The sequence below is a fragment of the Myotis daubentonii genome, chromosome 18 (assembly GCF_963259705.1).
Source record: "Myotis daubentonii chromosome 18, mMyoDau2.1, whole genome shotgun sequence".
Classification (NCBI taxonomy): domain Eukaryota; kingdom Metazoa; phylum Chordata; class Mammalia; order Chiroptera; family Vespertilionidae; genus Myotis; species Myotis daubentonii.
The window spans coordinates 10,487,793-10,513,664 of record NC_081857.1 but is presented as its reverse complement, the minus strand read 5'-3'; the positions used below and the strand labels follow the sequence as shown (position 1 = coordinate 10,513,664).

At 45.4% G+C, this 25,872-nt stretch overlaps 1 protein-coding gene across 9 annotated transcripts in view; it reads left to right on the top strand.

The window, feature by feature from the left end:
• Nucleotides 1-25,872, top strand: part of EIF2D (eukaryotic translation initiation factor 2D) — a 38,622-nt gene that overhangs the window by 3,393 nt on the left and 9,357 nt on the right. For 3 of the 9 annotated variants that reach the window (XM_059673934.1, XM_059673933.1, XM_059673932.1), the window contains 6 exons: nucleotides 18,196-18,386; nucleotides 19,647-19,730; nucleotides 20,232-20,322; nucleotides 23,191-23,298; nucleotides 24,920-25,176; nucleotides 25,634-25,751. In XM_059673934.1, coding sequence (XP_059529917.1) covers nucleotides 18,196-18,386; nucleotides 19,647-19,730; nucleotides 20,232-20,322; nucleotides 23,191-23,298; nucleotides 24,920-25,176; nucleotides 25,634-25,751 — 849 coding nt within the window. Of the gene's footprint in view, nucleotides 1-16,838; nucleotides 17,069-18,192; nucleotides 18,387-19,646; nucleotides 19,731-20,231; nucleotides 20,323-23,190; nucleotides 23,299-24,919; nucleotides 25,177-25,633; nucleotides 25,752-25,872 lie in introns of those variants that run through there. The other 6 variants (XM_059673937.1, XM_059673936.1, XM_059673931.1 and 3 more) reach the window with 5 other exon arrangements.

The window sequence follows — 25,872 nt, the reverse complement described above, 5'->3', positions numbered from 1 at the left end:
CAGGGCCAATTGGGGAGTTGGGGCACCGCCCCCTGTCATGCACAGAGCAGGGCGGATTGGGAGGTTGTGATGCCACCCTCAGTCACGCTCAGGGTAGGGCCGATTGGGAGGTTGGGGCACCGCCCCCTGTCACACTCAAGGCAGGGTCCATAGGGAGGTTGCAGCGCCACTCCTGTCATGCACAGAGCAGGGCCCATCAGGGGGGTTGGGGCTCTGTACCCTGTCACACACAGAGCAGGGCAGATCAGAGGGTTGGGGCTCCGCACCCTGTCACACTGATCCCGGTGCTGGGAGGCCTCCCTGCTCTGCTGATCCCAGGGCCAGGACGCCTCTCGGCTCCCCTGATCCCTGGCCTGGAGGCCTCTCAGCTGCTGATAACCATGGCCTGTAGGCCTCTCGGGTCCGCTGATCACCTGGGCTGGGAGGCCTCTCGACTCTGCTGATCACCTGGGCTGGGAGGCCTCTCGGCTCCGCTGATCACCGGGGCTGGGAGGCCTCTTGGCTCCGCTGATCACCGGGGCTGGGAGGCCTCTAGACTCTGCTGATCGCGGGGCCAGGAGCGGGCCGGGAGGCCTCTCGGCTGATCACCGGGCCGGGAGGCCTCTGGACTCTGCTGATCACCTGGGCTGGGAGGCCTCTCGACTCTGCTGATCACCGGGGCTGGGAGGCCTCTCGGCTCCGCTGATCACCGGGGCTGGGAGGCCTCTAGACTCTGCTGATCGCGGGGCCAGGAGCGGGCCAGGAGGCCTCTCGGCTGATCACCTGGGCCGGGAGGCCTCTCGACTCCGCTGATCGCGGGGCCGGGAGGCCTCTCGGCTCGGATGATAACCGGGGCTGGGGGGCCTCTAGGCTCTGCTGATCGCGGGGCTGGGCCGACTCTGGCCTCCGCTGATCTCGGGGCGGGAGGCCTCTCGACTCTGCTGATCCCAGGCCCTGAGGCCTCTCTGCCCTGCTGCTTCAGGGCTGTTTGGCTTCGCTCTGCTTGGAGCCTGAGTATGCAAATTAACCGCCATCTTTTAGCTTCTATAATTAAAACATTGTATCTTTTGGAGTTGTTGCTTCAGGAGCTCAGAGCCCAGCAGCTGCGGGGATCCTTGACTTTCTCCATCGCTGGGGCAACCAAGCCTCCTATTCTCAGCTGCCTGGCTGCCAGCCGCCATCTTGGCTGACAGTTAATTTGCATATCTCACTGATTAGCCAATGAAAAAGGTATCGGTTGTACGCCAATTACCATTTTTCTCTTTTATTAGTATAGGATTCTTTCTCCTCCTCCTCCTCCTTCCTTCTCTTCTTCTTTTCTTCCTCCTCCTCCTCTTTTTCCTCCTCCTCCTCTTAAAGAATACCCTTCAACATTACATGTAATACTGGTTTGGTGGTGATGAACTCCTTTAACTTTTTCTTGTTTGTGAAGCTCTTTATCTGACCCTCAATTCTAAATGAGAGCTTTGCTGGGTAGAGTAATCTTGGTTGTAGGTCCTTGCTATTCATCACTTTGAGTATTTCTTGCCACTCCCTTCTGGCCTGCAAAGATTCTGTTGAGAAATCAGCTGATGGTCATACGGGCACTCTCTTGTAAGTAACTAACTGCTTTTCTCTTGTTGCTGTTAAGATTCTCTCTTTGTCTTTAACCCTTGGATTTTTAATTATGATGTGTCTCAGTGTGGGCCTCTTTGGGTTCCTCTTGTGTAGGACTCTCTGTGCTTCCTGGACTTGCAAGTCTATTTCTTTCACCAGGTAGGGGAAGTTTTCTGTCATTATTTTTTTCCGTCTACTGTATTGTGGAGTGTCTGTAAATTATTCTTTATTTCAGTTAGTGTGTGTTAATTTTTGACTGGTCCTTTTTCATGTCTTTGACATTCTCACTAAGATCCTTGAAAGTTCATTGAGTAACTTTATAACCATGGTTTTGAACTCTGTATCTAGTAGTTTGCTTGCTTCCATTTCTTTCATTTATGGCATGCTTCTTTGTCTCTGCATTTTGGTTGCTTCCCTGTGTTTGTTTCTATGTATTAGGTAGAGCGCTATGTTTCCTGGAATTGATAGAGTGGCTTTGTGTAGTAGGTGTCCTGTAGGGCCCAGTGGCTGAGCCTCCCCAGTCACCTGAGCTGGGCACTCTAGGAGCACCCCTGTGTGGGCTGTGTGCACAGTCTTGTAGTTAAGCCTTGATTGTTGTTGGCATCACCAGGAGGCGTTGACCTCCAGGCCAAGTGCCTGTGAGGACCAGCTGCGACTACAGTGGGAGAGCAGCTGTGCAGGATACACTCCTATGGAACAGGACTTGCTTCAGTGGGGCTTTGGTGCTCACTAAGTCTGCCCCTTGAGTGTGTCACTTATGGATGTGTAGAGTTGTAATCTGTTATGGTCTGAAGCTGTCCACCAGGTATACTGGATCTAGGGCCTCCAGGGAGGTGCAAAGTCAGCCATTGCCTGGGGCCACTCGGCAGGAGCCACAGAGGGATCAGCAGAGGGCTGCTATTTGCTATTTGTATTGGGCTTGGAGGTGCCCAGGTGAGGCCCAGCTATGAAGCAAGGCAGGCTGGTGCTAGTGCCAGGTCTTGGGGCATGCTGTCACCAGCTGAAGCTTGTTTAAGAGACTTTAGCAAAGGCTGAAGCCTGAGACAGGACAGGCTGTTCATACGGAAAAGCTGCTGCAAACAGCTTGGGTGGGCCTGTAAATTGGATGGAGTGAGTCTCAGGGAATATCCAGGGCAGAACAAACAGTGTGTTCCAGGCTGATAGAGATTCAGAGATGCTGCCAATCAGCCCTGTGAGAGGGGAGGTCCCAGCACTGGAACAATGACCCCTGTGAGCACCCCCATCTGGGAGAAAGCCACCCCTGAGTTCCTGCCCTGATGCCAGACAAGCCAGTTCCTCCCCGTGTGTGTCTGGGTCCCCTGGCACTGGAGCTCAGAAGAAGCAGGATGTGTAAGTTCATGTGTGGGCTCCTTAAGAGGAACACTGGGATTTCAGCAGCCTCCTTGTCACTCAGCCACAATCCAGCCTGGTTTTTTGTTTTGTTTAAATAATTCTTTATTGTTGAAAGTATTACATATGTCCCCTTCTTCCCTCATTGATCCCCTCCAGCCACCCCCCCACCCCACCCCAGGCTTTCAGCACCCTATTGTCTGTGTCCATGATTTATTTATATATGCATACAAAGTTTTTGGTTGATTACCTCCCACCCACTCACCACCCTCCCCCACCTTTCCTCTGAGATTCTGCACTCTGTTCCATGTTTCCATGTCTCTGGATACACTTCTTTCGTCAGTTTATTTTGTTACTTAGATTCCACGTATGAGTGCTATCATGTGATATTTGTCTTTCTCTGACTGACTTATTTCACTTAGCATGATACTCTCCAGGTCCCTCCTTGCTGTCTCAAAGGGTAAGAGATTCTTCTTTTTACAGCTGCATGGTATTCCATGGTATAAATGCACCACAGCTTTTTTTATCCATTTATCTACTGATGGACGCTTGGGCTCTTCCCAGATCATAGCTATTGTAAATTGTGCTGCTATGAACATAGGGGTGCATACATTCTTTCTGATTGGTGCTTTGGGTTTCTTAGGATATATTCCTAGAAGTGGGATCACTGAGTCAAATGGCAGTTCCATATTTAATTTTTTGAGGAAACTCCATGCTGTTTTCCATAATGGTTGCACCAGTCTGCATTTCCACCAGCAATGTACTAGGGATCCCTTTTTTTCACATTCTTGCCAGCACTTGTCATTTGTTGATTTGTTGATGGTAGCCATTCTGACAGGTGTGAGATTGCCATTTTAATTTGCACTGATGATCAGTGACTTTGAGCATTTTTTCATATGTCTCTTGGACATCTGTGTCCTCTTTGGAGAAGTATCTAACATCCTTTGCCCATTTTTAATTGGATTGTTTGTCCTCCTTTTGTTAAGTTGTTTGAGTTCCTTAACATATTTCGATATAAACCCTTTATCGAATGTATCCTTGCCAAATATGTTCTCCCAAACAGTGGGAGCTCTCTTTGTTTTATTGATGGTTTCTTTTGCTGTGCAGAGCTTTTTATTTTGATGTAGCCCCATTTATTTATTTTCCCCTTAGTTTTCCTTTGCCATAAGAGATGTATTGGTAAACATATTGCTATAAGAGATGTCTGAGGTTTTACTGCCTATGGTTTCTTCTAGGATTTTTATGGTTTCACGACTTAAATTTAAGTATTTTATCCATTTTGAGTTTATTCTTGTGTATGGTGTAATTTGGTGGTCTAGTTTTATTTTTTTGCATGTATCTGTCCAATTTTCCCAACACCATTTATTGAAGAGACTCTCTTGACTCTATGGTATGATCTTGCCTCTTTTGTCAAATATTAATTAAGTGTAATGGCTTGGGTCGATTTCTGGGTTCTCTGTTCTGTTCCATTGATCTATATGCTTGTTCTTGTGCCAGTACTAGGTTGTTTTGATTATGGTGGCTTTGTAGTATAACTTGAAAACTGGTATTGTGATTTCTCCAGCTTTGTTTTTTTTTTTAATTAAATCTTTATTGTTCAGCTTATTATAGTTATTCCTCTTTTTTCCCCCCATAGCTCCCCTCCACCCGGTTCCCATCCCACCCTCTGCCCTTACCCACCCCCGCCACTGTCCTCATCTATAGGTGTACAATTTTTGTCCAGTATCTTCCCGCACCCCCCACACCCCTTTCCCCCCCGAGAATAGTCAGTCCACTCCCTTTCTATGCCCCTGATTCTATTATATTCACCAGTTTATTCTGTTCATCAGATTATTTATTCACTTGATTTTTAGATTCACTTGTTGATAGATGTGTATTTGTTGTTCATAATTTTTATCTTTACCTTTTTCTTCTTCTTCTTCCTCTTCTTAAACGATACCTTTCAGCATTTCATATAATACTGGTTTGGTGGTGATAACTCCTTTAGCTTTTCCTTATCTGTGAAGCTCTTTATATGACCTTAAATTCTGAATGATAGCTTTGCTGGATAAAGTAATCTTGGTTGTAGGTTCTTGCTATTCATCACTTTGAATATTTCTTGCCACTCCCTTCTGGCCTGCATAGTTTCTGTTGAGAAATCAGCTGACAGTTGTATGGGTACTCCCTTATAGGTAACTGACTGTTTTTCTCTTGCTGCTTTTAAGGCTCTCTCTTTGTCTTTTGCTCTTGGCATTTTAATTATGATGTGTCTTGGTGTGGTCCTCTTTGGATTCCTTTTGTTTGGGGTTCTCTGCGCTTCCTGGACTTGTAAGTCTATTTCTTTCACCAGGTAGGGGAAGTTTTCTGTCATTATTTCTTCAAATAGGTTTTCAATATCTTGCTCTCTCTCTTCTTCTGGCACCCCTATAATTCAGATGTTGGTACGCTTGAAGTTGTCCCAGAGGCTCCTATACTATCTTCATATTTTTGGATTCTTTTTTCTTTTTGTTTTTCTGGTTGGGTGTTTTTTGCTTCTTCGTATTTCAAATCTTTGACTTGATTCTTGCAATCCTCTAGTCTGTTGTTGGAACTCTGTATAATATTCTTTATTTCAGTCAGTGTATGCTTAATTTTCAGTTGGTCCTTTTTCATAACCTCGAGGGTCTCACTAAATTTATCGGCGGTTTCTGGAAAATTCTTGAAAAACTTTAAAAGTGTGGTTTTGAACTCTATATCCAGTAGTTTGCTTTCCTCCATTTCTGTCATTTGTGACCTGTTTCTTTGTCTCCGCATTTTTTATGCTTCCCTGTGTTGATAGAGTGGCTTTCTGTGCTAGGTGTCCTCTAGGGCCCAGTGGCTCAGCCTCCCCAATTACCTGAGGTGGACACTCTTGGTGGGCTTTGTGCACAGTCTTGTTATAGTTAAGCCTTGATTGTTGTAGGTATCACTGGGAGGAATTGACCTCCAGGCCAATTGGCTGTGAGAATCAGCTGTGTCTACGGTGGGAGAACTTCTGTGCTGGAGACACCCTTCTGGGGCAAGACTTGCTTCAGTGGGGCTTTGGTGCTCATTGAGTCTGCCCCCTGAGTGTGTCCCTTACGGATCTGAGGAGTTGTAATCTGGATGGTCCCACTCTGACCACTGGGTACACTGGCTCTTTGATCTCTAAGGAGGTGCTAATTTAGTCTCTGCCTGAGGCCACCCAGCAAGAGCTATGGAGAGATCTGCAGATTCCTCTTCTTTGTTTGGAGTTTGGAGGTGCCCAGATGAGGCCAGCTGTGAAGTAATGCAAGCTGCTGTGGGGCTTTGGGCCTTCTTTTGGAAGCTCTGGGTCTCTCTGACCCAGCTGCAGTTTGTTAGGTAATTTTCAGATTGCAAAGAGCCAGGCCTTTCATATGCAAAAGCCTCTGCGCACAGCTTGGGTAGGGCAGGGTCTCTGGGGATGAACAGGGTGGAGCAAGCAGCTATGGCTGCTCCTCAGTCCTACCCTAAGAGGCCCCGTATCTTAGGGTCCCGGTAATCACTGCAAGTACCTCTGAGAGAAAGCTGCCCTCGAGTTCTGACCGATGCCAGACAGTCCAGTTTCTCCCCGTATGAGTGTATGAGTCTGGGTCCCCAGAGACTCACCCGGAACTGGAGTTCAGAGCAGTCAGTAGCTTGAGACTCCCTCCTGATTGAAAAAGACAACCGTGTCCTCAGTTGCCAGCCCTTTCCACATGCGCCGTGTCCTCAGTTGCCACTCCTTTCCACATGCGCCACGTCCTCAGTTGCCAGCCCTTTCCATGTACGTGTTTGTACCTCTGCACTTCCGCACCTCCTCTGAATCTCAGTGTGCTTTTCTCCTTCCTTTTAGTTGTAGACTTTCCACTCAGCCAGCCTTCCTGTGGTTCTGGATGATGTCTGTTTTGTCTTTTAGTTGTATTTTTGAAGTGGTTGTGAGAGGCAGCAATTTCCGGTGTTTACCTATGCCGCCATCTTGATTTCCCTTCCAACTTTGTTTTTCTTTCTCAAAATTGCTGCAGCTATTTGGGGTCTTTTTTGATTCCATATAAATTTTTGGAGTGTTTGTTCTAGCTCTGTGAAATATGTCATTGGTATTTTAATAGTGATTGCATTGAATTTGTAGGTTGCCTTGGGTAGTATGGACATTTTAATGATGTTGATTCTACCAATCCATGAACACGGCATATTCTTCCACTTGTTTATATCTTCTTATGTCTCTTTTTTCAGTGCCCTGTAGTTTTCCATGTACAGGTCTTTTGCCTCCTTGGTTAAGTTTATTCCTAAGTATCTTAATTTTTTTGTTGCAATGATAAATGGGATTGTTTGTTTAGTTTCTCTTTCTGAGAATTCGTTATCTCTCTATATAAAACCCTAATATGCAAATAGACCAAATGGTGGAACAACCAAACAACCAGTCGCTATGACGTGCGCTGACCAGCATGGGGCACATGCAGAACATGGCGGGAGTCAGCTGCAGGCAGTAGAGCATAAAACATGGCCGGCATTGGCCGTGGCGGGATGGTGGAGCAGGTGAGCTGGGGCGCCAGATCAAGATGGGGCACCGGTCACTGTCATCAGGGCGAGCCTCTGGTGGTTACTGAAAATTCTTTGCTCCCACACACTGTGGTCCTGCCCCAGTGCTTGCACCCGCTGCCAGCGCCAGCCCTGATCGCTTGGTGCCATCAGGGGGTGTGAGCGGCAGCTGACGGCCCCAATTGCCTCTCAGGGCTTCTCCACCTTCCCCTGCTCCTGAGGGGTGATCAGGTCTGGCAGCGCCTCTCACACCTGCTGCTGGTGCTGGCCCTGCTCTCACCTGCTGCCGGCACTGGAGCCGCCACTTGCACCCATTGCCAGCGCTGGAGCCGCCTCTTGCACCCGCTGCCAGTGCCCGGCACTGGTCCCGATTGCTCGGTGCTGTCAGCAGGTACGAGCAGTGGCTGCCAGTCCCAGTCACCCCTGAGGGCTTCTAGATCTCCCCCTGCTCCTGAGGGGCAATTGGGGCAGCAGCCTCTGCTCACACCCACTGACAGCACCAGCCCTGCTCACACCCGCTGCTGGCACTGGCCCCAATCTCTCTGTGCTATCAGGAAGTCCGAGCGGTGGTAGCGGAAGCTGGGCTGCCGGTAGACAGGGGACCATGGGTTGCGGTGGGAGGGGCTGGGCAGGGTATGGAGGATGGGCTGAGACCTGCCCCTGTGCCCACCACAGCCTCAGGACCCACAGTTCCTTTCAAGGTGCACGAATTTGTGCACGGGGCCCCTAGTTGGTGTATAAAAATGCCATCGATTTCTAGGTATTCATTTTGTATCCTGTTATATTGCCAAATTCCTTTATTAAATCTAGTAGTTTTTTGGTGGAGTCTTTAAGGTTTTCTATGTATAATATCATGCCATCTGTGAATAATGAGAGCTTTACTTCCTCCTTTCCAATTTGGATGCCTTTTATTTCTTCTTGTCTGATCGCTGTGGCTAGGATTTCCAATACTATGTTGAATAAGAGTGGTGAAAGCGGACATCCCTGTCTTGTTCCTGTTCTTAGGAGAAATGGTTTAATTTTTGCCCATTGAGTATGATGTTGGCTGTACGTTTGTCATACATGGCCTTTATCATGTTGAGATATGCTCCCTCTATTCCCACTTTGCTGAGGGTTTTTACAAAAATGGGTGTTGGAGTTTGTCTAATGCTTTTTCTGCATCTATTGATATTAGTGATTTTTTTTTTAAACATATTTTATTGATTTTTTACAGAGAGGAAGAGAGAGAGATAGAGTTAGAAACATTGATGAGAGACAAACATCGATCAGCTGCCTCCTGCACACCCCCAACTGGGGGTGTGCCCACAACCAAGGTACATGCCCTTGACAGGAATTGAACCCGGGACCCCTCAGTTCGCAGGCCGGCGCTCCATCCACTGGGCCAAACTGACTAGGGCTTGATATGAGTGATTTTTGTTTTTCCATTTGTTTATGTGATGCATCACATTTATTGATTTGTGAATATTGTACCAGTCTTGTATCCCTGGAATAAATCCCACGTAGTCATGGTGTATGACCTTTTTAATATACTGCTGGATGCGATTTGCTAATATTTTGTTGAGGATTTTAGCATCTGTGTTCATCAGGGATATTGGCCTGCAATTCCCTTTCTTTGTAGTGTCTTTATCTGGTTTTGGAATTAGGATAATGCTGGCCTCATAAAAAGAGTTTGGAAGTGTTACTTCCTCTTGGATTTTCTGAAATAGTTTGAGGAGTATAGGCGTTAGTTCTTCTTTGAATGTTTGGTAAAACTCCTCAGTGAAGCTGTCCGGACTTGGGCTTTTGTGTGCTGGGAGTTTCTTGACTACTGCTTCTATTTCATCAGTTGTTATTGGCATATTCAGGTTTTCTGATTCCTCCTGATTCAGTTTTGTGAGATTTTATTTTTCTAGGAATTTGCCCATTTCATCCACATTGTCCAGCTTGTTGGCATATAGTTGTTCATAGTATTTTCTTACAATCCTTTGTATTTCTGTGGTATCAGTGGTTACTTCTCCACTTTTATTTCTGATTTAATTTATTTGGGTCATCTCTTTTTTTCTTGATGAGTCTGGGTAATGGTTTATCAATTCTGTTTATCCTTTCAAAGAACCAGCTCTTGGTTTCATTGATTTTTTTGTATTTTTTTTTAGTCTCTATTTAATTTATTTCTGCTCTAATCTTTATTATTTCCTTCCTTCTACTTACTCTGGGCTTTTCTTATTGTTCTCTTTCTAGTTCTTTAATTTGTAGAGTTAAAAAGTTTAATGCTGATATTTCTTGTTATTTTGAGGCATGCCTGTAGTGCTATGAACTTCCCTCTCAGGATGCTTTTGATGTGTCCCCAGAGATGTTGGGTTGTGTGTTCATTTTCATTTATTTCCAGGAAGTTTTTTATTTCTTTCTTGATCTCATTGGTAACCCATTCATTGTTTAATAACATGCTATTTAGCCTCCATGTGTTTGTATGTTTTGGGGTGTTTTTATTGTAGTTGATTTCTAGTTTCATTCCACTGAGATCTGAGAAGATGCTTGATATGATTTCAATCTTCTTGAACTTGTAGAGACTTGTTTTGTGTCCTAACATGTGGTCTATCTTTGTAAATGATCCATGTGCACTTGAGAAGAATGTATGTTCTGATGCTTTTGGGGTGAAATGTTCTATTAATGTCAATTAAATCCATCTGATCCAATGTGTCCTTTAGAGTCACTGTTTCCTTGTTAAGTTTTTGTCTGGAAGATCTATCCAGTGAAGTCAGTGGGGTGTTAAAATCCCCTACTATGACTGTATTGTTGTCCATCTCTCTGTTAAAGTCCTCTAGAGCAGTGGTTCTCAAACTGTGGGTCGTGACCCCTTTGGGGATCGAACGACCCTTTCACAGGGGTCGCCTAAGACCATTGGAAAACACATATATAATTGCATATTGTTTTTGTGATTAATCACTATGCTTTAATTTGTAACAATGAAAATACATTCTGCATATCAGATATTTACATTATGATTCATAACAGTAGCAAAATTACAGTTATGAAGCAGCAACGAAAATAATTTTATGGTTGGGGGTCACCACAACATGAGGAACTGTATTAAAGGGTCGCGGCATTAGGAAGGTTGAGAACCACTGCTCTAGAGGTGTTTTTTTTTTTTTTTTTTTTAAATATATTTAGATGTTCCTATATTGGGTGCATATATGTTTACTGGGGTTATATCCTCGTGTTGGATCAATCCCTTATGTGGTGACCTTTGTTGTCTTGTGATGGTCTTCATTTTAAAATTTATTTTGTTGGATATGTGTATTGCTACTCCAGCTATTTTTTCCTATTTGTATGGAAAATTATTTTCCATCCCTTCATTCTCTTCCTGTGTGTGTCTTTTGTTTTGATGTGGGTCTCTTGTAGACAGTATATAGTTGGGCCATTTTTGTATCCATTTAGCTACCCTATGCCTTTTGATTGGAGCATTTAATCCATTTATATTTAGGGTTATTATTGATAGGTCCTTATTTATTGCCATTTTAATTCTGTATGCCTAGGTTTCTCTCTGTTTCTTCTTCTCATTACAGCAATCCCTTTTAACATTTCTTGTAATGCTGGCTTGATTGTGATGTACCCCTTTATCCTTTTTTTGTCTGGGAAGCTCTTTATTTGACCATCTATTTTGAATGATAGCCTTGCTGGATATAGTGATCTTGGTCTTAGATCCTTGCTTTCCATTACCTTCAGTACTTCATGCCATTCCCTTCTGGCCTGTAGAGTTTCTGATGAGAAATCAGGTATCAACCTTATGGGAACTCCTTTGTAGGTAACAGTTTGCTTTTATCTTGCTGCATTTAAGATTCTCTCTTTGTCTTTAATTTTTGGCATTTTATTTATTTATTTATTTTTAAAATTATTTATTGCTTAAAGTATTACAAAGAGTATTACATATAATTTTTGGCATTTTAATTATGATGTGTCTGGGCATGGGACTGTTTGGATTCTTCTTGCTTGGGGTTCTCTTTGCCTCCTGAACTTGTATGACTTTTCCCTTTACCAGGTTAGGGAAGTTTTCTGCCATTATTTCTTCAAACACCGTCTCTATCCATTTTTCCCTTTCTGCCTCTTTTGGCACACCTGCTATTCTAATATTGGTACGTTTCATATTGTCCCACCGCTCCCATAAGCTGTCCTCCTGTTTTTAATTGGTTTTTATTTTTGGTTCTCTGTTTGATATTTTCAACTCTGTCTTCTAATTCACTGATTCGTTCCTCAGCTTCTCCTGATCTGCTATGTATTCCTTCCATTGTGTTCTCTATTTGTGTTATGTCATTCTTTATCTCAGCCTGTTCTTTTTTTCATAGTTACTATATCTTTTTTCATGCTGTTGAGCATCTTTACCATCATTACTCTGAACTCTTTCAGATAAAGTTCTTATCTTTGCTTCATTTATCTCTTCTTCTGCAGAATTCTCTTTTTTCTTTCATTTAGGGTTTGTTTCTTTGTCTCCTCATTTTGGCTGTCTGGGTTTGTGACTATGTGTTAGGTAGATCCTCTACACCTCTCAATCTAGTGCAGGACAGTGTCAAACACTGTTTTCTGAATAGTTAGGTCAGGCAAAGACTCAAAGCCTCCAGAGAAGCCTCTGCCTACAGACTGATAGGATTCTGACTTGAATTGCCCCAGGCAGTCATTCAAAGATGTGGCAGAGGTTTTTTCAACAGGGTGGGGCAGTTGCTTCTGCCTGGAGGCTAATTGTTATCTTTAGTCTCTTAAGTGGCTTCAGGGCAAGATGTTTTCCAATAGGGTGTGTCAACTGTCTTCCCCCCAGGCAAGGCAAATAAATGTATGGGAAAGATGTCCTCCACTGTGTGAGGGAATGACTCAGCACAGGACACTGGGGTGTCTGCCTTCTGAGCTCTAACCCCTGAGTCCCCAGTCCTGGCTTCTGCTCACAAAGCTCCAGTGCACTCCGCCCTCCCTCTGCTGGAGTATAAATTGGGTGGTTCCACAGGGAATTTTGTGCATTGGCCCTTTAAGAGGGTGCCTGAGTTTTCAGCCATCCCTGGCAGACAGCAACCCCTGCTTTTCATAGCCAGATGTTATGTGGTACCCTTCTCAGTTCTGGTGTTTTCTGCTGGGGGTGCAGGGGCGGGGGGGGGTGGGGGGCACGGGCAGCTTGGGGATTCAATCCCAGAGTTCTCAGTGGAAACTTCCCCACCCCCATCCCACCACAGCTGAGATATCTCTCTGGAACTTCAGTTGCTATCTGTGGGCACCCGGCCAGCCCTTTCGCGCCTCCACCCCTCCTACTAGTCTCTGTGCAGTCTCCACTTTTGGTCCTTGGGAATCAGGGTTCTCTACTGCGAGTCTTCTGTTGATTATTTAGGAAGTTTTTCTGTATTTTAGTTGTAATTCCAGTTTGTTCCTGGGAGCATCCAGTTACTCTGCTGCCATTTTTAATCTCCTAGGCTGGTTTTTATAGCCTGTAGTTGCAGGGACTTCTCTTCCCAGCTCTGAAAGCCTGGGCTGGGGGGCTGGTGTGGGGCTGAGACCCCCTTGCTCCTCACAGGCAGCCTCTGCAGAGACAATCTCCCTCTCAATTAAAAAAAAATGGCACACGTGGGTGATGGACCATCCAGTTCTGTACCTCTGCCCCTCCTACCAGTCTTAATGTGCTTTCTTCTTTACTTCTCTACTTGTAGGACTTCCATTCGGCCAACTTTCAGGTGGTTCTGAATGATGGTTGTTCTGCATTTTAGTTGTAATTTTGATGTGATTGTCGGAAATGGCCTGTATAGGCCTTTACCTACACCACCATCTTGGTTCTCTAGGGGCTCCACTGATATTTCTGTTGTGGCTGTTGTTCACTCACCAGGTCTGGAATTCACTAGAGTAGACCTTGGAGACCAAGTCCTACTAGACCTTGGAAACCCACCTAGCCTATTCTATTCATGGCACCTGGGCCAAGGAAATCAGTTCTCTATCACCTACTATACAAGTATTGCAAGTATCAAGAAACACACACACAACAGCCCTGGCCCGGTGGCTCAGTTGGTTGGAGTGTCATCCCCGTACAACAAAAGGTTGCAGGTTTGATCCATGGTCAGGGTGTGTATGGAGACAATTGATCAATGTCTCTCTCTCTCTCTCTCTCTCTCTCTCTCTCTCTCATCAATGGAACACATCCTCAGGTATGGATAAAAAACAAAATGAAATGAAAAACCATTATAGCTGCTTAAAGAAAATGCATTATGAAGGTTTATAAATGTATACATTTATGTATTATAAATGTATTATAAAAGTGAAGGATCCCATCACTCGTGGAGTTTTCCCAGAGTCCGTTAGGTTCTGAGAGTCACCAGTGACAGGTTTCTGCCACAGGCTGTGGAGAACATCTTTACCTCAAATCAGTCCTTCCAGAATAACTATAACTTTCTGAGATGTGGAGGTTTTACTTCTGAGCAGCTATGTGATCTTTTTCTGCCCAATTGCTAGTGTCTGAGGGCTCCTACTGGCCTCATCTGGGATCCTCCAGATTTATTAGCTTTTGGAAGTGTGAGTTGGGGAGGCTGTGAAGAAGAAAGGAGATTAAAAAACCTAGAAGAATATTTAGTTTGGTCAGTCCTAAGAAGAGAGAAAGGATAAGAGGACATCTTACTCACAAAGAAAGTCTTCACCCTCCTCAACAGTGTGTAGCTCGGATCTCCCTGGGTGTGTGGCAGGAAGGCTAGGACGTGGGTGCCTCTGGTCTCTGCTGGCCCCACCCCAGCCAGGAAGACCAGGCAGTGCTGAGTTGGACATGGTGACACTCTGCCTTCTTCTGAGAGTCAGCCTTGAGGTTTGGTTTTGCAAGAGCAAGACCTTTACCTAATGTGTCCCCCTTTTATGTTATGGGTTCAGTAGCATCTCCCCATTTATAAAAGAGTCACAGATTTCCTGGCACAGGGTTTTTCTGATTAAAGCTCTTCCCTTCCCTAGACCTCTCCAACTTTGCAATAGTCAAACATCTTAGGCTTTTCAATTTTCAATTTTTGTTGGATGTAAAATACAGAATAGGTAGTATAGTCAACTAGAGGCCCGGTGCACAGAATTCGTGCACTGGGGGCGGGGGAGGGGGGTCCCTCAGCCCTGCTTGTGCCCTCTTGCAGTCCGGGAGTCCTTGGGGGCTGTCTGACTGATGGCTTAGGCGCGCTCCCCATGGGAGCGGGCCTAAGCCATCAGTCAGATATCCATAGAGCTGCTGTGGAGGCGGGAGTGAACTGACCACCAGAGGGAAGCTCCTGCATTGAGCATCTGCCCCCCTGGTGGTCAGTGCGCATCATAGCGACTGGTCGTTCCGCCTGTTCAATCAATTTGCATATTAGCCTTTTATTATATAAGATAGGATAATAGTGTAATACCTGTGTATGGTGCCAGGTGGGTAGTAGACTAATTAGGGGATCACTTCATAAGTTATATAAACATCTAATCATTATGCTCTACACCTGAAACTAATATAATATTGAATGTCAACTGTAATTGAAAAATAAAAAAAGGTTTAAACAAAATTCCAATTTTTGCATGGTAAGCAAAATAGCTAGTGGTGGATAATTTTCTGGGAGAAGAGTTGGACTGCATATAGCTATGATTCCATCACAGTGACATGAACAAATTGGCTATTTCAGGATGCACTGGGACAGAGAAATGCTTGGGTTTCTTTATTAGTTTCCATGGCTGCATAACAAACCATCCCCAAGCTCCACAGCTTACAACAACAATAATTACTTACTATCTTATGGTTTCTATGGATCAGGTACTCAGACAAGGCATAGTGAAAAGGCTAGTGTCTGCTCCCTGATAGCTGGGGCCTCAGCTGGAAGACTTGAAAGCTTTTGTGGGGTCAGGCAACTTACTCAGAGCTGGAGGGAGCCTTCTCCCCCCCCACCCCCCCACCACCAGTGTGGCCAGGTGAGGGTACAAGGGGCAGGGCTCTGTGGTGCTACCCTCCTCTGGACTCCTCTGACTTTGTCTTGTGGCTGCAGTGCTTCAGAATAAGAGCTTGGTGGGTGAGAGTGCAGGGGAAGCCTGAGCTGGGTCTGGCCCCTCTGCTGCATTAGGGGCCCTTCCAAGAATGGTGGAGGGCAGACACTGTGCAGGGCCTAATCTTTGGGCAGTCAATGTGGAATTCTCCTTTGTGCAACTATGTCAGCTAATAAAGCAATTAGGATTTTTTTTTCTTGGTGGATGGACATTCTGTGCTGAAGTTTTCACATGAAAAATTTAATTTAATAGGGCCAGGATCCCAGGTGTTTAAATCCTTGCCTCCAGAGACATCTCCCCCAAGCTGTCCCTCAGGGAAACCCAAACCCTCACCTCTGAGACTGATTTTTTCAACTAATATTAACTATTTATTGTTAACTTGCAAAGCCCTGTGCAACATCTCACATGTTAACTCAGTTGTTTCTCATGGAAGCTCTATTAGGTGGCTATGGCATCCACATGTCACAGAAGGCAAGAGTTTCAGAAAGAATAAGCCATTGGTCCATGATCACAACTGCAAGGGCCAAACCATCATTTGATCCTAATCTATCTCACAGATTTTTAAAAATAAGCAATATGAGTTAATAAACTCATAAGTAACATAATTACTTTGGAAACAAAACTCCCCAAATAATGCCTGAACCCAAAAGTTAAAATACAAATAGCCCAAAATACTTTAAAATAATACATTTGAAAATCATTTGTAGTTTTTTTTCTCGTAACATGAAGGGCAAGTCTGGGACAAGAGTGGATTCCCACCCTAACCGGTTTGGCTCAGTGGATAGAGCGTCGGCCTGCAGACTCAAGTGCCCCGGGTTCGATTCCGGTCAATGGCATGTACCTTGGTTGCGGGCACATACTCAGTGGGGAGTGTGCAGGAGGCAGCTGATCGATGTTACTCTCTCATTGATGTTTCTAACTCTCTATCCCTCTCCCTTCCTCTCTGTAAAAAATCAATAAAATATATTTTTTAAAAAAAGAGTGGATTCCCTGTTATTGTTATTATCACCTCATAATAATAACTTCTAGAAATTTTCTCATAACATAGTAGAAAATCTGGGAGAAAATCCTAGCTAAGCCTTTAGTGTGCAATAAAATGAAAAGATTTAATAAACAAAAGCCCTTAAGAAGCATTCAGGAGGCCTGCAAGTTTAATAAAATACCAGCGTTCAATTAATTTTGTGGCATTGAACTAAATTGAATGGAACGGGAGCTGGCACACTTCGAGGCCGATGAAGTGGAGATGAATAGCAATCTCTGTTGGGGCGGGTAACTACAGACTTGCTGGCTCCGGCAGTATGCAGTGCGCAGGCGCAGAATCACAGAGGGGGCGTGGCGCGGGGAGGGGCGTGCAGGCGTCCGCCCCGCCTTTCCCGCCGCCCCGCCCAGTTTCTGTTCTGGGCCCTGCCACTAGGGGCGGCCGCGAAGCTGCGTGGTCACGGTTTCCAGCCGGGCCCATATCCCAGCTGGGCTCCTTTCCCGGCCAGGCCCCAGCATGGCTGCGCCCAGGACTGCGGGGTGGGGAGACGCCGCGCTCTCGTTTTCCTGACAGCCTCTGGCTTCCGTGCTCGACTTCTCAGGCCACTCCAGCAAACATGTTTGCCAAGGCCTTTCGGGTCAGGTCCAACACGGCCATCAAGGGATCAGACAGGTGAGGGGGAGAAGGGGCCTGCTCCGCCCATGAGGGCACCCAAGTACCTCTCAGCCCGGTTTGGTCCAGAGCCCTCTTTGGGTTGGATCAGCCGGCCCGGGTGCAGGCCGCGGGGTATACCCGGGAAAGGGACTCCAGGGGGGAAGTGTGGGTTAGACACATTTTGACGGTGAAGACGGAGGCCTCATATATCTCCTAGGCTGTCTTTTTGGATATTCTAGTGAGTTTAAAAGAAAACATAATTCAGTCAGCGCTTATAAAATGCAGTCTACGGTGTGGAGGATGCAAAACTGAAGGAGTGCAAAGTCCCTGTCCTCCGAAGAGCTAGAGACCCCGGGCGCAGAGAGCTGCAGGTGCACAAGCAGAAGTGCCCGGTGCTTCTGGCCGGGTGCTTCTGGCCGGAGCGGCGGATGCAGGGGAAGGGGGAGGATCGCCGGCGCGGATGGGAAGAACCAGGTCTGTCCAGTGTCGCAGATGGGATGGCACGCTGGCGCTTCCGGAGCCAGTGTTGTGTGGTTGCTATTCTTGGTGCCCTGGTGTAGTGATTCATCCTACGCTGGCAGGTTCGTCCAGCGCATACGAGCAGGGAGTGGGTCCCAGAGCTGGGCAGGGCTGAGTGTCCAAGTTCAGGCTTACTTGGGGTGCTCACTGGGCCTTGTTTTGTTTTTTGTTTTCTTTCTTTGTAAAACGGAAAGATTTGCCCAGGAACATGTGGAAATAGATGAGACATTGGTGTGAAACAGACCAGGATGTTTTGGAAGCGTGTGCGAGAATACAGCATTATAAATTACAGTCTTTCCTTGGCCCTCGTGATTTTTTAAAAAAAACAAAATATTTTATTGATTTTTTACAGAGAGGAAGGGAGAGGGATAGAGAGTTAGAAACATCGATGAGAGAGAAACATCGATCAGCTGCCTCCTGCACACCCCCCACTGGGGATGTGCCCACAACCAAGGTACATGCCCTTGACCGGAATCGAACCCCGGACCCTTCAGTCCGCAGGCCGACGCTCTATCCACTGAGCCAAACCGGTTAGGGCGACCCTCGTGATTTTATAGTACGTCCTCAGTATTTATTAAAGTCCACCCAGACAGCGTTCATTCCAGGCATTGGTGTGCTTTCTGCAGGAGAAAGCTTCGAGCTGACGTGACAGCTGCTTTCCCCGCCCTGGGGACCGACCAGGCCTCCGAGTTGGTGCCTGCGAAGGAAGAGCTCAGCATCGTGAAGCTGTATGCTCACAGAGGGGATGCCGTGACTGTGTACGTGAGTGGTGGTAACCCCGTCCTATTTGAACTGGAGAAAAATCTGTACCCGACAGGTATGGCAGTCGGATGGGGATGGCCATCATTATAGCCTTTGCCTAGTATCTGTTTCTCCTTTTGTCTTCCTGTCTTTCTTAAACAAGTTGAAAATCTCCCAGTACCATCCCTAAAGATTTTTTTGGACCTAATATCCCTAGAATTGGGTCTTTCAAGAGCAGAAACTGCTATATGAGGGAGAAAAAAAAAAGTTAACACAGAAAAAGAGTAGTTGCCAAGGGAAATTCTGAGATAAAGTGTATAGTAGGTTACTTAGGGATGGAGCAGAGGTCTTGAAAACAGGTGAATCTCAGGGCATGAATGTTTCTTAAAGCTACCTCCAGCAGGATTTTCGTCAAGTACCGAAGAGATACTATTGTAGGAAAGAAGCTAGGTTAATTTAAACTACATGCTGGCTGGCTTGGTGATGTGCTTCAGTCGTGAAGATACCTCACTGGGAGTCTTTCTTAGGCTCTGCCTGGCTCTCAGGATTCTGTGCTTCTCTCTTTGTCACAGGTCTCAGAGACTCTGTTCTTTTTTGTTTTCTTTTTTTTTTTAATATATTTTTATTGATTTCAGAGAGGAAGGGAGATGGAGAGAGAGAGAGAAACATCAATGATGAGAATCATTGATCGGCTGCCTCCTGCACGCCCCCTACTGGGGATTGAGCCCACAACCCAGACATGTGCCCTTGACCGGAATCAAACCTGAGACCATCAGTCCACAAGCCAAACCAGCTAGGGCCTTTTTTGTTCTCCATAGCTACTGACACCTACTTTGGCACTTGAGGCTTTCTTCCTCGGAGCTTGGCTGAGACAGTGCAATGCAGTCTCCTGAGGCCACGCCTATCTGACCCCACTTTGCTGCTGTACAACTGCAGGCCCTTTCTGATCTAGGGTTTTATGGCTAATCACTATGGAAACAATAAAAATAATAAACATGGGGAAGTTCAGCATTTCTTCAGCTGGTGCCCTGTTCTTACGTTACTTGCTTCTGAGGTAATAAATGGAATCCTGTTGGGTCTGTGTCCCCACTTTTATCTACTGTGGTCATTTGCTGCTGCTGCAGTCCAGGTAGAACAATAGGTGCCTCCAAATCTCAAGTGACATCCAGTTTCTTAAGTCTCTGCCTCCTTCAGGAATGAAATCTCTTTGGCAACTTTCTCTGTAGCTTTTGCTTTATCGATATCGTAACTAAATCAACCTTAATGTTTGACTTTGCAAATTCCCCAGGGGATTGACTTTGGCAGTTCAGTGTTTTCTGGGTCTGTTTTTGGACAGTGTACACCCTGTGGTCATATCCTGATCTTCTACCAGCATTCACAACATGGCCTCTGGTGCTCGAAAAACTGGTGGGGGGAGCAGGTAAGAGGATTTTCCTATGTTCTGGCTCTTGGCTGAAACCTACTTAGGAAGGGCAACTATTTTAAGAAATGTACCTGTTTCCTATATTCATGCATATGTTTGAAACATGGATTTTATCCACCATGTATATTGTGGCTCTCGCTTGGCTGCTTCCATGAGCCCTTTGGGCCTCTGACCCTTTTGTAAAGTTTAAATAAGTGATGTGAAGGTACCTTGGGAACTGCCATATGCTATACTGTAAGTCAATAGGCTGAACTTAGGAGACTAGGATAAGACAGACTCTGGAGCTGGAACCTCAGCTTGGTGCTTCGATGTGACCACTAGCCCCTGGCCCCCAACGGGAACAGGTCTGCTATTCAGGTTGCCATTTTTAATTTTCATTATGAATAATGTAGTTAATAATTACATTAATGTTTGTTGAGTGAATAAATAAATGATGAAGTTAAAACGTGGAATTAGATGGAGGCAAAACATAGATTGTGATGCTTTTGTTCGCTGCAGATTTGATGCTGCCGGGAATAGTGGTGCCCCCTGCTGGTCTGCCTCAGGTACAGAAGGGTGACCTCTGTGCCATTGTCTTGGTGGGAAACAGGTATTGTGCCAGCCAGCTGTGCCTTTGGGGAAAAAATTAGGTAAAATTGGGGAAGTGGTTGGGGAATGACAACTTTCAAAGCATATGGATAAAGGATTAAGAGGAAAAAACAGGTTCTTCTAGAAGACAGTGAATGGTAATGAGATATGTGAGATATCCACACATCTGGGGCCAGTGTATTTGCCACTGATGCTTCTGTTTTTTTTCCTAAATAATTTCATTTTATTTTATTTTATTTTTTTTTTTTTAAAATATATTTTATTGATTTTTTACAGAGCAGAAGGGAGAGAGATAGAGAGTTAGAAACATCGATGAGAGAGAAACTTCGATCAGCTGCCTCCTGCACATCTCCTACTAGGGATGTGCCTGCAACCCAGGTACATGCCCTTGACCGGAATCGAACCTGGGACCTTTCAGTCTGCAGGCCGACGCTCTATCCACTGAGCCAAACCGGTTCCGGCATTTCATTTTATTTTTAAAACACTTTAATATATATTTTTTATTTCAGAGAGGACGGGAGAGAGATAGAAAAATCAGTGATGAGAGAGAATTATTGATTGGCTTCCTCCTGCATACTCCCTACTGGGGGGATCGAGCCCACAACTAGGGCATGTGCCCTTGGCTGGAATCGAACCTGGACCCTTTAGTTCCAAGGCCAACACTCTATCCACTGAGCCAAACCAGCTAGGACTCCTAAATAATTTTAGATTTACAGAAGAGTTGCAAAGATAGTACAGGGTTCTGCTATACCCAGCTTTCTGTAATGATAACATTTTATATAACCACAGTATAGTTATCAAAACTAAGGAATTAACATTGGTACAATACCATTAACACAATTAAAAACTTTATTCCAGTTTTCCCACTGATGTCTTTTTTTCTCTTCAAGGATTCAATCAGAATAGCACAGTGCATTTCATTGTCATGTCTTCGTAGCTTCCTGTCTGTGACATTTTCTTGGTCTTTCCTTATCTTTCATGAAGTCCATACTTTTTCCCCATCATCATCATCTTTTAATTATTTCAATACCTTCGTTGAAATGTAGTTTACATATTATAAATTAACCTGTTTCAAATGTACAATTCAGTGCTCTTTAGTATACTTACAGCATTGTTCAGCCATCACAACCCTGCTTCTTTTTAAAAATAATATAGCAAGTAATGATAAGAACAATTCTAAAAAATCAAAAATCCCTGTATCTCATAATCCTTTTCTCCTAGGAGTAACCATCATCATGTTGATGCATATCTTTGCCAACCTTCTTCAATGCATATATACATGTGCATATAAAAATGTATGATTTAGGGTATGGACGTTTAAAAATACAAACAAACAGAATTGTACTTTATTTATATTGTTTTCACTTAAGATAGTGTGGGCATTTCCCGTGTAAGCAAGCCCAGATGTGCTGACTCCTCTTACCTACTCTGTGATGATGGGAGAGGTCCTCTCCTAATGGACATTCTGGTGTCTCCAGTTTGTCTCTATCAAAAACAGTATCTTGCTGATGCCTCTAGGAATACCAGTGCCAGTATTTTTCTAAAGTAGCTACCGTCGCCCTCCAAAAAAGCTGTATCAGTTTTCACTCCCACCCATGGGTGTGATTCCCCTACGTTCTCACCAGCTCTGGATGTGACGGGTCACTTTCTTTTGTGTCATCTTGAGTGAAAAATGACATCTCATTATTTTACTCCTCACTTCTCTGACAAGGACCAGGTCAGTGTTTCAAAATCTTATTTTTGCTACTGATATTCTCCAATTGGCCCTGAACCTTTTGGAGCCACACACCTAGAAATGTTTCCTTCCCTGTTTCCCTGCAGCAAAACTTGCAGTTGAAAAGAAGGGCAGTGTCATTGTTTTCCCCTCTGGTATTCTGTAGAAGAAAGGGGAAAACTCCATAAATATGGATTTGGCCTGCATATGGGATGAAGCTTGGGGGTCGTTTGTGGCAGGTTAAAGGTACAAAGAAGCTAAAACTACAAGTTATGTTTGAGACTGAAGTTCCTGAGTTACTGACCCAGGGGCTGGAAAGACCCCTCTTTTAGGAGCTGGGAAAGAAGCCAGATTCAAAGTGTCTGTAGCAATAACTGACCTATGGGCCCAGGAAGTAGAGCTGCTAAGTTAGCAAACATTTCTTCAAGTTCAGGTGTTGGGAACTCCACTCTTGAATCTTCTTGCTTGGGCCCAGGTGACCTTACCCCACAGCTACCCAGCTGGTCACTGATCCTTACAAGCAGTGTGTGAGCAGTGCGTGCGTAACACTGGGAGGACGGAGATTTCTCATTTGGGTCTTGGAAGTTTTTGTAGTTGCTATAAATGTGGTGGTTTTTGACATTCTGGACACACCCAGTTCTTAGATAGATAGTTACACAGAGCAAATCCCGTTATAAAGAGTCAACTCAGAAGGAACCTCTTTAGTTGGTGCCACTATTTATCTCTTCTCCCTTCCTTATGATATCCTTCAACCTAACCATGGCTTATGAATGGCCTCTTTTCTGAACTTCGGTATAGGATGGCTATGCTTTCTTTAAGGTAGGGAAGTAATTTATATTTTTGAAATTAAAGAAAGGGAACTTTAAATATCCTCTCATGGGCTTCATGGCCTGCCTGGGTTTAATTCATAATGGAAATAAAACAAAAAGCGTCAACATCAGCAGAGGAATTGCTTAAAAGAAGGGGACTATTTGGTCAAGGGATTTTTGAAAGTCATATTTCTAGGCGATCTGAAGAAAATTGAGATTTCTGTGATCCTAGTGGGTGCTTTAGATTTGCAACCATGGTGCTTTTAGCACGTGTGTGGGAAGGTGTCCTGCTGTGCTCTCCTGGAAGACACTCCCTGATCCTTGTCTCTGGCCTTCTCCTTCTCAGGGCCCCTGTGGCCATCGGAGTGGCTGCCATGTCTACATCTGAGATGCTGACTTCAGGCCTGAAGGGAAGGGGCTTCTCTGTGCTCCACACCTACGAGGACCACTTGTGGTGGGTCTGCTGTTTTTTTCTGTTTTACAGGTAGCTGCATGGGTGGAGAGAGCATGGGGCCTGGATTCAGAAGTGAGGGTTTTGGTCCCTGCCGTATCCCTAGGCAAGTTGCTGACCCCAGACATTAATTTCTTTGTTAAATGTGGAGAAATATATGTATACATATATATTTTTTGTCTGTATGGAGAAGAAATTAGAGACTCTCTGACTATTTTCTAGGTGGATTATAGAACCCTAGGCTTTGAGTAAGGCCTTAGGGATTGTCTGCTCCTCCCCTCAATGCAGTTATAATCCTTATTTTTATAGCTCTGGTCCATCTGGCCTTGTCTGCCGTGCACATTTAGGCATCTTTTGGCCCTATGACAAGTGCTCAGAAATTCTCACTTCTGAATCCAAATCTAAGCAGAGCAGATCTTTAGGCACCAGGTGGTGATGATGATGATGTTCAGGTTCCACATTCCAATCTCCAGGATGGAAGTTACGCTTTCTCATTGTAACAGTTGCTTTGTGGAGACATGTACGAGTCTATTTTCTGGTTATTTTTTTTGTCACTTTACCAAAACAGTAAATAGTGCTTTTCTCAAAAGCATTATGCCTGGTCTTTTGGCCAAGTGTTGTGGCCTGCTGGTATAGATTCATCTTTACTTTCTTGCCCCTCCCTTAGAGTTGCTCATTTTACGAATATTCACTGAGCCCTGCTTTGCTGGGGTACAGCCTCATCAGCCGTTTCGCAGACATTTGCGAGCTGCTCACTGATGTTCTGACTGCACCTTGCAGTCAGTGTCACGCTAAGTGGTTCTATCAGCAGCTCCTCAGCCCCCACTCCCTCCCCCCTTTTAAAAATACTTCTGATACTGACCTGATCAGAGAACCCTAACCATACACTCTGGCCTCACTAGTCACCAATAAGCCTTGCTGCAGCTGTTAGTTAAAACGTAGTTTGGTTTACATAATTTTGGGTAAGATCAAGCTTGGCACTTCTACCTTTCTGTGCTCTGCTGTTTGGCATCACTCATTTTTCTCTTTTCCTAAGGCTCCACTCCCCTGACTAGAGCGACACTGGACCTCTGGGAGGGGAAGGCTTAGTGGCATAACCCCTTTTTAATCTCTACTCTGCAAGCTCGATTGCATTCTGCTTTAACACAGAGCAGGTGGCTTTGCAGCCCTTGAGCATTGCAGGTGTTTGTACTTTGTTATATCCTGGGAGCCTTGGGTCTTTGTATTTCACCAAACTAGTCCTACAGATGCATTGCAATCTTAATTTTGTTCTTTAATTCAAAATAGTTTTATATTTAACTCATATGAATAGAATACTTTTGGGGGTTCTCTTTAATTATTTTTTCTTTAATTTTTTTCTGTCCCCAGATGTCTGTTAATAATATTATTATTCCTTTGAGATAGAGAGGAGTCAAGAATTATTCTCCCCATTTCAGAGATGAGGAAACTGAGGCATGTGACATTTCTGGTCACAGAACTGGAAATAGATTTGATATGAGACTCCAGGTTCTCTGTCCTTTCCTGGACACCCCACCCCAGCCTGTAGCTCTTACTCTCTCTGGTTGACCCCTGACCCAGGTTGGAAAGTGCTGGGCTTGGTGTTTCTGACATGAGTTTTTTCCAGGCGATCTGGAGACAAGTCCTCTCCACCTTTCATTGCCCCACTGACCCTGGATTCCCCAGATGTCAGTGAAGAGAAGGGGTCTGTCCAGGCAGGCCCCGCCCTGCAGGATGACATGAGGCGCCTTACCCTGGAGGGGAAGGAGGAGGAGAATGGGGAAGATCAGCAGATGCGTGGGGAGAAGACCCTACCAGAAGCCTCAGAAGACCCTGGCGTCGGGGGCCTGAACCCAAACCCCGCAGACAGCAAGACCCTTCAAGGTATAACGCTGGGAGTGGGAGGCCATCCTCTCAGTTTAGGAGCCTGAAGCGCTCCACTCCCCTGACTAGCGGGACACTGGACCTCTGGGAGGGGAGGGCACGTCCTTATTTCTGTTGAGGCGGTGCAACAGCTTTTTGACATCTCACCTGGGAGTCTTCCCCACACAAGTCAGGCTTCCCTGGGGCCAGTCTGCCCTGGCATTTGGACTGTTGCCAGCTTCAGAGCCCTGTAAGGTTTCTGTCTGTCAGAAGTGTTGGCTCCTGGCTGGGTGGAACTTTGTGCTTAACCCCTTCTCTGGGGTCAGCCCTCTTCAAAGGCTCTGTGCTCCAGCGAGTCTGGGAGCTTTGGAACCTGGGGATGGATTCCGTGGGTAAAGTGGGGTACTGTGGAGCTGGGCGGGGAGTGCCAGGCATCTGTATCCCCCAGGAAGGATAAGGTTCTGTCTTTTCCTTGCAGAGCAAATGGATGAACTGCTACAGCAATGTTTCTTGCATGCTTTGAAGTGCCGAATCAAAAAGACCGACCTCCCTCTACTCACTAGCACTTTCCTCGGTAGCCACGTGTTCTCCTGCTGGTACGGAAGGCATGTGTGGGTGGGCGGTGGCCAGGCACAGTCTCTGCCTGATTCCTTGGTGGTGGGACAGGACAGGGCTGATGGGGCATTGGTTGAAGGACACATGGTGGGAAGAGTGGAG